At 39.9% G+C, this 12,813-nt stretch overlaps 1 protein-coding gene across 1 annotated transcript in view; it reads left to right on the top strand.

The window, feature by feature from the left end:
* The window catches only part of LOC126469863 (organic cation transporter protein-like), a 373,860-nt gene that overhangs the window by 349,159 nt on the left and 11,888 nt on the right, over positions 1 to 12,813 (top strand). Inside the window, exon 9 of the mRNA XM_050097173.1 lies at positions 8,573 to 8,763. Coding sequence (XP_049953130.1) covers positions 8,573 to 8,763 — 191 coding nt within the window. The remainder of the gene's footprint in view (positions 1 to 8,572; positions 8,764 to 12,813) is intronic.

Here is a 12,813-nt window from a genome sequence, read left to right as displayed (position 1 = left end):
TAGCACAGGCATTAATGTGAAACTTTAGCACCCTATTTACTAGGTTACATAATTCAGGGGTAAAGTTCTGCTTGTACAAATCACAACTTTACCAGGAGCTACAAAAACAAAGAAGAGATCCAGCCCAGAAATTTTAGTGCCACATCTATTGACACTCTACACTGTCCCCAAAACTTAACAGAAGCTGCAAGCTTTTGGGGGAAAGTAGGTTTATTTCCTCCCACAAGCAACCTATATCATGCATCCACTAAAACAGTTGCATAAGAAATGTATTTAGTATAGATGGGTGACCGCTTGTGAGCATGCTTTCACACAGATGAAGTGTACGCTGTACTCAGCACCCTGCCTTAGATCTTATTCACAATTGCATCCTCTCATTCTGGCCACAATCCATATGGCATTGGTACAGTGCTGGCATATAGAACTGATGATGTTAATGAGAAACGCATCACCTATACATGAAAGATGCTGCCACTCACTCTAACTACTCACAGATGGAAAAGGAAGCTTCAGCGATTGTATTTGCAATTAATAAATTCCATGTATATGTATTTGGGACTAAGTTGACTTTAATTTTGGGTCACAAACTGCTGGAGACGTTCACTGCATACAAAAGACCAGCTTACCTTAGTTTCATTGGCGTACAGAAGGCTTTTGATAGGATTCAGTTAACAGCTGTAATAAACCTGATATACAGCTGGTGAATTCCTCTCAACTTGATAAAAGCAACTGAAGACATTTTTTTCCAACAACTGTATCCACGAGAAAATTGACACCAGATTAACTAGCTGTTTACCAATTAACAGTAGTATTAGATAAGGTGATTGTCTGAGCCTACTAATTTTTAATACAGTCAGGAACAAAATGATAAAGAAGATATTGGCTTATAGTGGTTATAGAATGGGAGACACAGAAATAAAAATTATTTATTATTCAGATGATGCAGATCTGCTAGCAAAAAGTGAATACAACCTGCAGAAACATGTATAATGTGGTGCCAAAAAAGTAATGGATATAATCCCAGTATATTGAGACAGTTATTTAACAAAAAAACATGAAGGAAGACTACCACCCTTTCCAGGTCAGATACCCACAATCAAGACCAGGCTACAAAACACATATCAGTTCCATTTATAGGTAACATATCCTACAAGGTAGGTCATTTATTAAAAAACCTAGGGTGTAAAGTTTCTTACTCTACCATTAACAACCTTAAAAAGAATTTGGTCCATTCTCTTGATAAAGGTACCGATAAATCTTCCCTGTCAGGTGTATATAAGATCACTTGTGCTGAATGTCCCTGTTATTACATTGACCAGACAGGAAGGGCCCTGTCTGTTAGGCTTAAAGAGCATCTGCCGACTAAAAGCGGTGATGTAACATGACGATCTATATTTGCTGAACATCTTGTTCAAATGGCCCGTGCTCCCAAGTCTCTAAAAGATGCAGAACTTTTGCATAATGAAGTCAAAGGATGTAAGTAGACACCCTTGAAGAATTGCAAATTTTTAAACCTCTTATTATTGATAGAGAAAATGTACTTAATGACCAGCTGCAACTAAAAAATAGAAATTATTTCGAAGACTTTCAACTTTTACTCCAGTGGAGTTGATCCACGGTCTCCTTTGAATGGCTGATGCTGTTTCCTATCTGCTTTTCCCCTTTATTATAGTGTGTTTGCACATTGTGTCTCCATAGATTTTCTATCATACTGGCAATGACACCAGTTGCAAAGGTGTTTCTTAATTTGCCTGTTTTATGTGCAAGATATTTCATGCTTTGCATGCCTGAGTCTCCCATACTAATTTACTAGATACTGTAGTGGGGTTTTGCTCTCTTATTATAATATTTCAATGTAAATTTTCTTTCTCTGACTTAGTAGCTAGTTCTTCGGAAAATTGTTTAATGTACTGTACCATAGGTAGGCATTTGCCCATATGCAGGACTGTTTCCTGTCACATTTTGTTTACAGTTTACGTTGTGCTAAGTAATTTTGAGACGGTTTGTTTCCAGCACCTGCGCATGCACTCGTGCATGCTCTTGGGTGCTGGCTGTGCCTCACCACAGAACTGTTTGCGACCCCTAGTTTCCTTTTTGCTTACGTGTGACCCTTATTCCTGGCCTGGCGTGGCTCCGTCTATGTTTCTCTTATTGTTTTTATTACTGATAGACATAATCTTATGGTTATGCATCTTTATTCTGTATTAGTTTTATTCTGTGATACGGCCAATGTTTGGCCCTCAAAATAATTTAATTTTTGTAAGTATCACAATTTTCCTTATTATGAAATCATTAGATTCATGATGTATTTCAATGTTTAATATATGTCTGTGTGGGTTAATTTATAGGTTCTGAAGAACATACCATTATTGGCATGGAAACCTAGGTAAACAAAAAAAAAATTACCTTGTAACTGAAGGCTGAACTTCTCATTGTTTGAAATGGCAATCTCATCAAGGGTATCACTTCCTTCCAGTGTTTGTCTTGTGTGGGCCACTCACAGCTCGCTGCACCATTGGCAGTGTGAGCACCAAGTTTGGATCAATTTTGGACAGCTGTGATAACTCACCCTCACTGTCAGAGTCAGTTTGCCCATACTAATAAATAAAGACAGAGCTGCTTTAGCACTGTAGTGCTGTCACCCGAGTGTCTGAGTGGTGGCTGGCTTGGATGGCTTGTGCATTGTGTACATTTCAAGAAAGTATCTAGCTGTGCAAGATACAGCAGCCTCATGAGTGCAGTTTGCCCATATCTTGGCAATTGCTGACAGCCAGGATGATGGGAGCTTCTTAAGCATCATCACAGTTCTTGCTATATGACTCTACTATCTAGACCAACTTTTGTCCCATCCTTTTCATTTCTCGTGGTTTTCTAACAATGAAAGTCAGTCTCCTTGAACCACATATGTTTACCACATTCATTTATATGATCTGCCACCGCAAATTTATTTTTTTCCCCATGTCATATGTGACACTCATTCTTTTTTAGGTGAATGCAGATAAGTTGCTTTTCTCTAGAATTTTAACTGTCAGATGAGCTGTGAGGACAGATTTCACTCCTGGTGTATGAGTGTATTAACAGCATGTTTGGTGGACCCCAGCTGGTCTCTTATTTTGATGGTGTTCTGATAGATTGGTTTAACTGAAAAATTTCCTACCACACAACCTGTAACATTCTGCACATAAACTGGAAAAATGGTGTGTGCTTCTTCCACCACCTCATTATTGTCACATTTGTTCTTTCTGGAAATGCTTCTAGTCTTTGCTGTATCCATTAGCTTAGAATGTGGTGGGTAACTTTCGAAGTTGAGATATTACATTGTCTGGATTACAAATTTGATAAGTTCTCTTGGTCAGTGTGTAGTAGTGAATTCTTTGCTGAGAGTCCTGGTAAGATAGCAAGCATGTATCTATTGATCCTGGTTGGCTTTCAGTAGATTCTAACATCTACATCTACTTTTACATGATTACTCTGCTATTCACAATAAAGTGCCTGGCAGAGCGTTCAATGAGCCACCTTCAAGCTGTCTTTCTACCATTCCACTCTTGAACCGTGCGCGGGGAAAAATGAGCGCTTAAATTTTTTTGTGTAAGCTCTGATTTCTTTTATTTTATCGTGATGATTGTTGCTCCCTATGTAGGTGGGTGCCAACAGAATGTTGTCACAATCAGAGGAGAAAACAGGTGATTAAAATTTCATGAGAAGATCCCGTTGCAATGAAAATGCCTTAGTTTTAATGACTGCCACTCCAATTCACATATCATGTCTGTGGCACTATCTCCCCTATTTCGCTATAATACAAAATTAGGTGCCCTTCTTTGAACTTTTTTGATGTCATTCATTAGTCCCACCTGATGCGGATCACACACCACACGGAAATATTCCAGAACAGGGTGGACAAGCATGGTTGAAACAGTCTCTTTAGTAGACCTGTTGCACCTTCTAAGTGTTCTGCCAATGAACTGCAGTCTTTGGTTTGTTCTAACAACACAGCTATGACAATTTATAACTACAATACTGATCATTTCTACAACTATGTGTTTTACCTGCCCCCTTTTAGATGGATGCGCTTTCTGTGGTTTCCTGACACCCTTTAATCTAAAAAATTGTTCAGTGTGTGACTTCTAAGCAAATTGTAATCTTTTTATGGAGAAATGTACAGTTCAGAAAGACAGCCACCACCTTTGGATAATATGAACATCACTTTCTCCCTGTGAACACCACTCCAAAAATTATAACCATTTGACCATGAAATAGTTCAGAATTCTGAAACTTTGTTTCACAAAGAAGTTGTAATGGATAGCATTGAACGTGGTCAGAAGCTCAACTTTAGTTTTGGCAGTGATGACACGGCTGATAAAGCAAGGAAGAATGTTATCTTGATGATGATTTTAAATATTTCTAGAAATGATGATTCATCAAGAAATTGCAGAATCAACTTCAACAACAGAAAAATGAACTTGTGTTGCTACAGTATCTTGGACTTCCTCCTGACAGGCAAAAATGTGACATTTGATGATTCTGTACATTGTGGTGATCATGGGGATGGCTGTGGTGATCTGAATGAAAAATATTAAGGCTAAGTATTCTGACAAAAAATGAAATGTCAGAGAAGAAAAGAGGTGATTCCATCTGTGACTCCAAAAGGGGCAAAGTCATCACTGGAAACATTGTACATATACATTTGTACAATGCAAGTAGATGATGTATTTTTGTTTTTGGTCATAAATGAAAATGTACTTGACCAAGCACACTGAAGGTCATTGGAGCAGGAAAAAGTCCAGATTTCTTTGCAAAATAAATCAGCGTTTTCTTATGTACTTTTTGGCCACTTCTAAGTGCCTTTAATTTGAAATAAACAAAAGTTGATGAAAATGGATAAAAAATCAACTTTGTTTTAATCTGAGCTACAGTTGTTACTTTCTGCTTTCCTTTGTAAAGACAAAATGAATAGTAAGAAATCTACAGCACTATTTTTAACTTTGTTCTTATAGGGGATTCAACCTTGATCCATCAAGCTGTTGTTAAATCTAACTTTCAATTATTCAAATTTTTTTAAGGTCTCTTGAACTTTGGATTATTGAAAGTTGACATTACATAGTGGAACAGTGCTTACATCACATTACCTCTATCTGTAAGTACTTACAGGAAAAGCTTGTTGGTTAACCAAAGATGCATATATCTCTCATACTGAATTCCTTCCTGTCTTACACTTATCAAAAGGGAGAAAGATTTTTCAAGAGCGAAGTATAGAGACTGACATTTAGCTTTTGGTGGGTCTATATACATTACCCCCCCCCCCCCCCCCAATGAACCCTGGAACTTGCCGTGGGTGGGGAGGCTTGCGTGCCTCAGTGATACAGATAGCCATACCGTAGGTGCAACCACAACGGAGGGGTATCTGTTGAGAGGCCAGACAAACGTGTGGTTCCTGAAGAGGGGCAGCAGCCTTTTCAGTAGTTGCAGGGGCAACAGTCTGGATGATTGACTGATCTGGCCTTGTAACACTAACCAAAACAGCCTTGCTGTGCTGGTACTGCGAACGGCTGAAAGCAAGAGGAAACTACAGCCATAATTTTTCCCGAAGGCATGCAGCTTTACTTTATGGTTAAATGATGATGGCGTCCTCTTGGGTAAAATATTCCAGAGGTAAAATAGTCCCCAATTCGGATCTCCGAGCGGGGACTACTCAAGAGGACGTCGTTATCAGGAGAAAGAAAACTGGCGTTCTGCAGATCGAAGTGTGGAATGTCAGGTCCCTTAATTGGGCAGGTTGGTTAGAAACTTAAAAAGGGAAATAGATAGGTTAAAGTTAGATATAGTGGGAATTAGTGAAGTTCGGTGGCAGGAGGAACAAGACTTCTGGTCAGGTGAATACAGGTTTATAAATACAAAATCAAATAGGGGTAATGCAGGAGTAGTTTAATAATGAATAAAAAAATGGGAGTGCGGGTAAGCTGCTACAAACAGCATAGTGAACGCATTTTTGTGGCCAAGATAGACACGATGCCCAAACCTACTACAATAGTACAAGTTCATATTCCAACAGGCTCTGCAGATAATGAAGAAATTGATGAGATGTATGATGAGATAAAAGAAATTATCCAGGTAGTGAAGGGAGATGAAAATTTAATAGTCATGGATGACTGGAATTCGAGAGTAGGAAAAGGGAGAGAAGGAAACATAGTAGGTGAATATGGATTGGGGGAAAGAAATGAAAGAGGAAGCCGTCTGGTAGAATTTTGCAAAGAGCATAACTTAATCATAGATAATACTTGGTTCAAGAATCATAAAAGAAGGTTGTACATGTGGAAGAATCCTGGAAATACTAGAAGGTATCAGATAGATTATATAATGGTAAGACAGAGATTTAGGAACCAGGTATTAAATTCTAAGACATTTCCAGGGGCAGATGTGGACTCTGACCACAATCTATTGGTTATGAGCTGTAGATTAAAACTGAAGAAACTGCAAAAAAGTGGGAATTTAAGGAGATGGGATCTAGACAAACTGATTAAACCAGAGGTTGTACAGAGTTTCAGGGAGAGCATAAGGGAATAATTGTCACAAATTGGGGAAAGAAATACAGTAGAAGAAGAATGGGTAGCTCTGAGGGATGAAGTAGGGAAGGCAGCAGAGGATCAAGTAGGTAAAAAGATGAGGGCTAGTAGAAATCCTTGGGTAACAGAAGAAATATTGAATTTAATTGATGAAAGGAGAAAATATAAAACTGCAGTAAATGAAGCAGGCAAAAAGGAATACAAATGTCTCAAAAATGAGATCGACAGGAAGTGCAAAATGGCTAAGCAGGGATGCCTAGAGGACAAATGTAAAGATGTAGAGGCTTATCTCACTAGGGGTAAGATAGATACTGCCTACAGGAAAATTAGAAAGACCTTTGGAGAAAAGAGAACCACTTGTATGAATATCAAGAGCTCAGATGAAAACCCAGTTCTAAACAGGAGTATATAGAGGGTCTATACAATGGCGACGTACTTGAGGACAGTATTCTGGAAATGGAAGAGAATGTATATAAAGATGAAATGTGAGATACAATACTGCGTGAAGAGTTTGACAGAGCACTGAAAGACCTGAGTCGAAACATGGCCACGGGAGTAGACAACATTCCATTAGAACTACTGATGGCCTCGGGAGAGCCAGTCCTGACAAAACTCTACCATCTGGTGAGCAAGATGTATGAGACCCTCAGACTTCAAGAAGAATATAATAACTCCAATCCCAAAGAAAGGAGGTGTTGACACATGTGAAAATTACCGAACTATCAGCTTAATAAGTCACAGCTGCAAAATACTAATGCGAATTCTTTACAGACGAATGGAAAAACTAGTAGAGGCCAACCTTGGGGAAGATCAGTTTGGATTCCATAGAAATATTGGAACACGTGAGGCAATACTGACTTTACGACTTATCTTAGAAGAAAGATTAAGGAAAGGCAAACCTATGTTTCTAGCATTTGTAGACTTAGAGAAAGCTTTTGACAATGTTGACTGGAATACTCTCTTTCAAATTCTAAAGGTGGCAGGGGTAAAATACAGGGAGCGAAAGGCTATTTACAATTTGTACAGAAACCAGATGGCAGTTATAAGAGTCGAGGGACATGAAAGGGAAGCAGCGGTTGGGAAGGGAGTGAGCCTCTCCCTGATGTTATTCAATCTGTATATTGAGCAAGCAGTAAAGGAAACAAAATAAAAATTCTGAGTAGGTATTAAAATCCATGGAGAAGAAATAAAAACTTTGAGGTTTGCCGATGACATTGTAATTCTGTCAGAGACAGCAAAGGACTTGGAAGAGCAGTTGAATGGAATGGACAGTGTCTTGAAAGGAGGATATAAGATTAACATCAACAAAAGCAAAACGAGGATAATGGAATGTAGTCGGATTAAAGCATTTTTGAAGAAGAGAAATTTGTTAACATCGAGTATAGATTTAAGTGTCAGGAAGTCGTTTCTGAAAGTATTTGTATGGAGTGTAGCCATGTATGGAAGTGAAACATGGATGATAACTAGTTTGGACAAGATGAGAATAGAAGCTTTCGAAATGTGGTGCTACAGAAGAATGCTGAAGATTAGATGAGTAGATCACATAACTAATGAGGAGGTATTGAATAGAATTGGGGAGAAGAGGAGTTGTGGCACAACTTGACAAGAAGAAGGGACCGGTTGGTAGGACATGTTCTGAGGCATCAAGGGATCACAAATTTAGCATTGGAGAGCAGTGTGGAGGGTAAAAATCATAGAGGGAGGCCAAGAGATGAATACACTAAGCAGATTCAGAAGGACGTAGGTTGCAGTAAGTACTGGGAGATGAGGAAGCTCGCACAGGATAGAGTAGCATGGAGAGCTGCATAAAACCAGTCTCAGGACTGAAGACCACAACAACAACAACACAACAACAACATATCTCATTTCTCATTTCTGTATAGTTAAAAAACAACATGTGGTAACTGAGCTTAATTCTTAATGGAACTGTTGGGATATTTCTTCGTACAGGATAACCTGGAGACAGCTGAAAAATGTCATATTTCTTATAAATTATTTTCATTCATTTTTAGGTGATGGTGTAGCAGAATGGGCAGGAGTACTCTTGGCAGCCCTTGGGATCATTGGAATGTCCACCTCATTTCCAACGGTGTATCTATATTCAGGGGAACTGTTCCCTACCGTAGTTCGTAATGTTGGAGTGGGCTCTTCATCAATGTGTGCACGTGTTGGCTCAATGGTGGCTCCATTTGTATCAAGTTTGGTATGTCATTTAAAGATATTCATGAACTCACTATAATAAATATTAAACAATTTAATGTTGCTATATAACATTATTTAAATGAAATGAAAATGAAGTATTGATATTCATATTGGAACATGCAGAACACTTTAGTCTCCAACTTAACAAATTAGTACTGTTCACACATTGATACTCCTATTTAACGTGGGCTTGATCTTTGCCGTACATTTCAGAATTTCAGTAAGTGTTGGCCTACTGAACAAAATACGTGGTCATGCAGTTGTGGGAGTAGATATTTAGGCATTTAAGAACACAGAACAACAAAACTATGTATCAGTTATTGTTGCTGTTCTTTTTAAAATTTAGCCTACCTTATGATTACGTTGTACGTAGTGCACATCATGTTTTGAGGACTCTGTAATGCAGGTAAATTTGAAATGTGAATGAAACTAACAAACTGTTTACAGTGAATGTTTGTGTGATTACTGAAACTAATACTTGGTGGGGATTAAGGTGCTGGGGAGGGGAACGGGTCCTTTTGATTCAATTTCCCATTTAACTATTTAGATTTTAGTCTTCCATGTTTCCTTTAGGTGGCTTAGGACAGTGCTCAGATGGTTCTTTTCAATAAGTACACACACAGTTTCTTTCCCTGTCCTATCAGAGCTTGCGCTTGCTCTGTGATGACCTCACCATCAGTGAAATTTTGAACTCTCTTAGCATCTTTATTTTTGTACAGTACTTGCAGTAACGGCTTTACAAAGTACACTGGTGAAAAAAAGAAAATTGCAACACAAAAAGTAATTAATGTAAAGTAATGAAATTTTGGGAATACGTTTGTCTATGGAACACATGTAAGTGATGAACATTGCAAGATCACAGGTTAATGTAAACATGACACAGGGCATTGTAAATTTGAAATGATGGTACATTAATAACTGTTGTAACTACCAGAATATTGAATGCAGTCATGGAGACGTGCAGGCATTGTGTGTGCAGGTGCTAGCTGTCAGTTTGCGGGATGGAGTTCCATGCCTATTGCACTTGGTCAGTCAATGCAGGGACATTTAATAATGTTTGTCGTTGATGCTGGATTTGTTGCCGGATAGTGTCCCACATGTGATCGGCTGGAGACAGATCTGGTGATCAAGCGGACCAAGGTACCATGTTAAGACACTGTAGAGCCTGCTGCAGCAGTACCTGGGCAAATATTATCTTGTTGGAAAACACCTGTTGGAACTCTGTTCATGAATGGCAGCACAACAGGTTGAATCACCAAACTGATGTGCAAATTTGCAGTCAGGTTGCATGGGATAACCATGAGAGTGCACCTGCTGTCATATGAATCGCACCCTAGACCATAGCTCTATGCGTATGTCCAGTGTGTCTAGCATGCAGGCAGGTTGGTTGCAGACTCTCAGATAGCCTCCTCCTAACTAACACACTGCCATTATTGGCACTGAGACAGAACCAGCTTTCATCAGAAAAATGCAACAGACCTTTGCCCTGCCTTCCAGTGAGCTCTTGCTCGACACCACTGAAGTCTCACATGGCAGTGGTTTGGGGTCAGTGGAAAGTGTGCTAGAGACTGTCTGGCTCAGAGCTGCCCTTGAAGTAACCAATTTGCAACAGTTTGTTGTATCACTGTGGTGCCAAATGCTACTAAATTTGCTGCTGCAGATACAGTATGATGTGCCAGAGCCATATACTGATGGTCTGTCCTCTCAGTAGTGCCACATGGCTGTCCGGAATCTGGGCTTCTTGCGACCATACATTCTTGTGGTCATTGCTGCCAGCAATCATGTACAGTGGCTACATTCCTGCCAGCAGAAGGAATATACAGGTCATCAGAGTTCTATTACATGACGTCATTCAAACTTGGTGAGGTGTTGATAACGGCATCTTTGTCATTTCAAAGACATTCTTGACTAATATGAACACACCACATCCAGTCTCAAATGTAACTAGTGCTCATGACCATTGCAATGTGTATTTAAAGCAAACCTGATTTGCATCCTCATAGTGGGACTACTAGTGCCAATCTTATGCAACAGGTATGAAATCTGAATAGACATAATCTTTCAGATGTAGAAAAATGTTTACCAACTTTAGTTTATGTTACACAACTCCTCCTTGGTCATGTGGTTTTTTTCCCATCAGTGTATGAACATTAGACATGTTATTTTGTGACCTGACACATGTTATAAACAGTACTTATAAACTCAGAAATACTTGACACTTCCCGGCAGATTAAAACTGTGTGCCTGATCAAAACTGGAACTCGAGACCATTGCCTTTCATGGGCATGTGCTCTACCACTCTAACCCAACTCATGCTCTGTCCTCACACCTTCAGTTCTGCCAGTACCTCATCTCCTACCTTCCAAACTTCACAGAAGCTCTCCTACGAGCCTTGCAGAACTAGCACTCCTGGAAGAAAGGATATTGCAGAGTCAAGCAGTATATTGCTCTCCCCTACGTATATCTTGCAAAGAGACCATCAGGATAAAATCAGATAGATTAGAGCCCACACAGAGGCATACTGACAATCTTTCTTTCCTCGAACAATACGAGACTGGAATAGAAGGGAGAACCGATAGAGGTACTCAAGGTACCCTCCACCACACACCGTCAGATGGCTTGCAGAGTATGGATGTATATATAGATGCAGACATGGCTTAGACACAGTCTGGGGGATGTTTTCAGAATGAAATTTTCACCCTGAAGCAGTGTGCACGCTAATATGAAACTTGTTGGCAGACCGAGACTGAGACTCAAACTCGAGTTGGAGTCTCAGTGTGGCACACAGTTTTAATCTGAGTCTCGGTCTTGATCTGCCTCAAGAAGTTCATTCACCACTAGATTCCACAATAGAGGGGACAAAACTCCTCCTTATGGGCAGCCTCTAGTGGTGTTAATTACCATCTTTTCATTTGTCATGGTAGCCTCTACTTTCCTTCCACTAAGCATGGCCCTGGTCCACCTGCATATAGTGGTCCCCAGGTCAGGCACCTCTGCAGCCCTTACCATGGAATCAAAGATCGTGTTACTGAAGGCCCTCTTGATATCCAGGATGATGCAGAGGGCTATTCCTTGTAAGTGAAGTGCTTTCTCCGCCTTTCCAGTGAGTTGGTGGAGATATGACTCGCATGATTTACCTGGTCGATATGCTTGTTGGTTTGAATGTAGAGGTGCCTTACTAGCCTCCTCTCCCCAACATATACATTAACCAATTTTTCCAATGTTATGAGAATGGAGGAAGACAAATTGATTGGTCTCATATCCTTGGCCTTGGTATGATAAATTCTCCCTGGCTTTGGAATGAAGGCAACCTTCACTACTGTCCAAGCATTGGGAATGATTCCTACTTCTAGGCTACCCCCTAAAAGATCTGCATAGGACTCTTATGAGATTCTCTCCTGCATGTTGCAGGAGAGCTGGAAAGATTTCATCTGGGCCAGGTGACTTGAATGGTTGAGATGTTCCCACCGCCCATTGGATTTTATTGAAGTTCACACACTCCTTGGCCAATTCCCAGTACTCTCTTTGAGTGCCTGAGAACCATTGTCTCTCTGGGATCACATTCTGGACTGTGTTGTTCAGCAGAGCATACTGAGGAAAGTGAGTTTTGAGGAGCAGTTCCAGAATCTCATGTGCTGTCATTGTATTGTCCCACCCTCCTTCCTCAACGTACCTCCTGGTTTGGTTGGTACTCTAGTGAGAATCTTGTGAAGTCTGGCTTGTGCAGCCATGCTCTCCACTTCCTCACAGAATGCCTTCCAGGATACCTTCTTTGCTTGTCCGATTGCAAGATTAGTTAACAAGTGCCTCACGATATTTAGCTCATTGTCCTTTATGTCTCGCAATATTAAACAGTCTCTATACCTGTGTTCTTTGCATTTCTAAGTTGTTATTCCACCAAGGCACACTCCTATTTGTGCACTTCTTAGTGATTGTGCAGTTGTCCTGATATGAGGTCACTATGGCAGAGGTAACAGCCTCTGCTATGTCCTCAAGTTCTACTGGATTCCTTATTGAGGTTTTAATTTCCGATAAGCCTAAATCAAGGTCC

Source organism: Schistocerca serialis, chromosome 3, assembly GCF_023864345.2.
Source record: "Schistocerca serialis cubense isolate TAMUIC-IGC-003099 chromosome 3, iqSchSeri2.2, whole genome shotgun sequence".
Classification (NCBI taxonomy): Eukaryota; Metazoa; Arthropoda; class Insecta; order Orthoptera; family Acrididae; genus Schistocerca; species Schistocerca serialis.
Note: the sequence above shows the minus strand (reverse complement) of the source record. Positions and strands in the feature narration are given on the sequence as shown.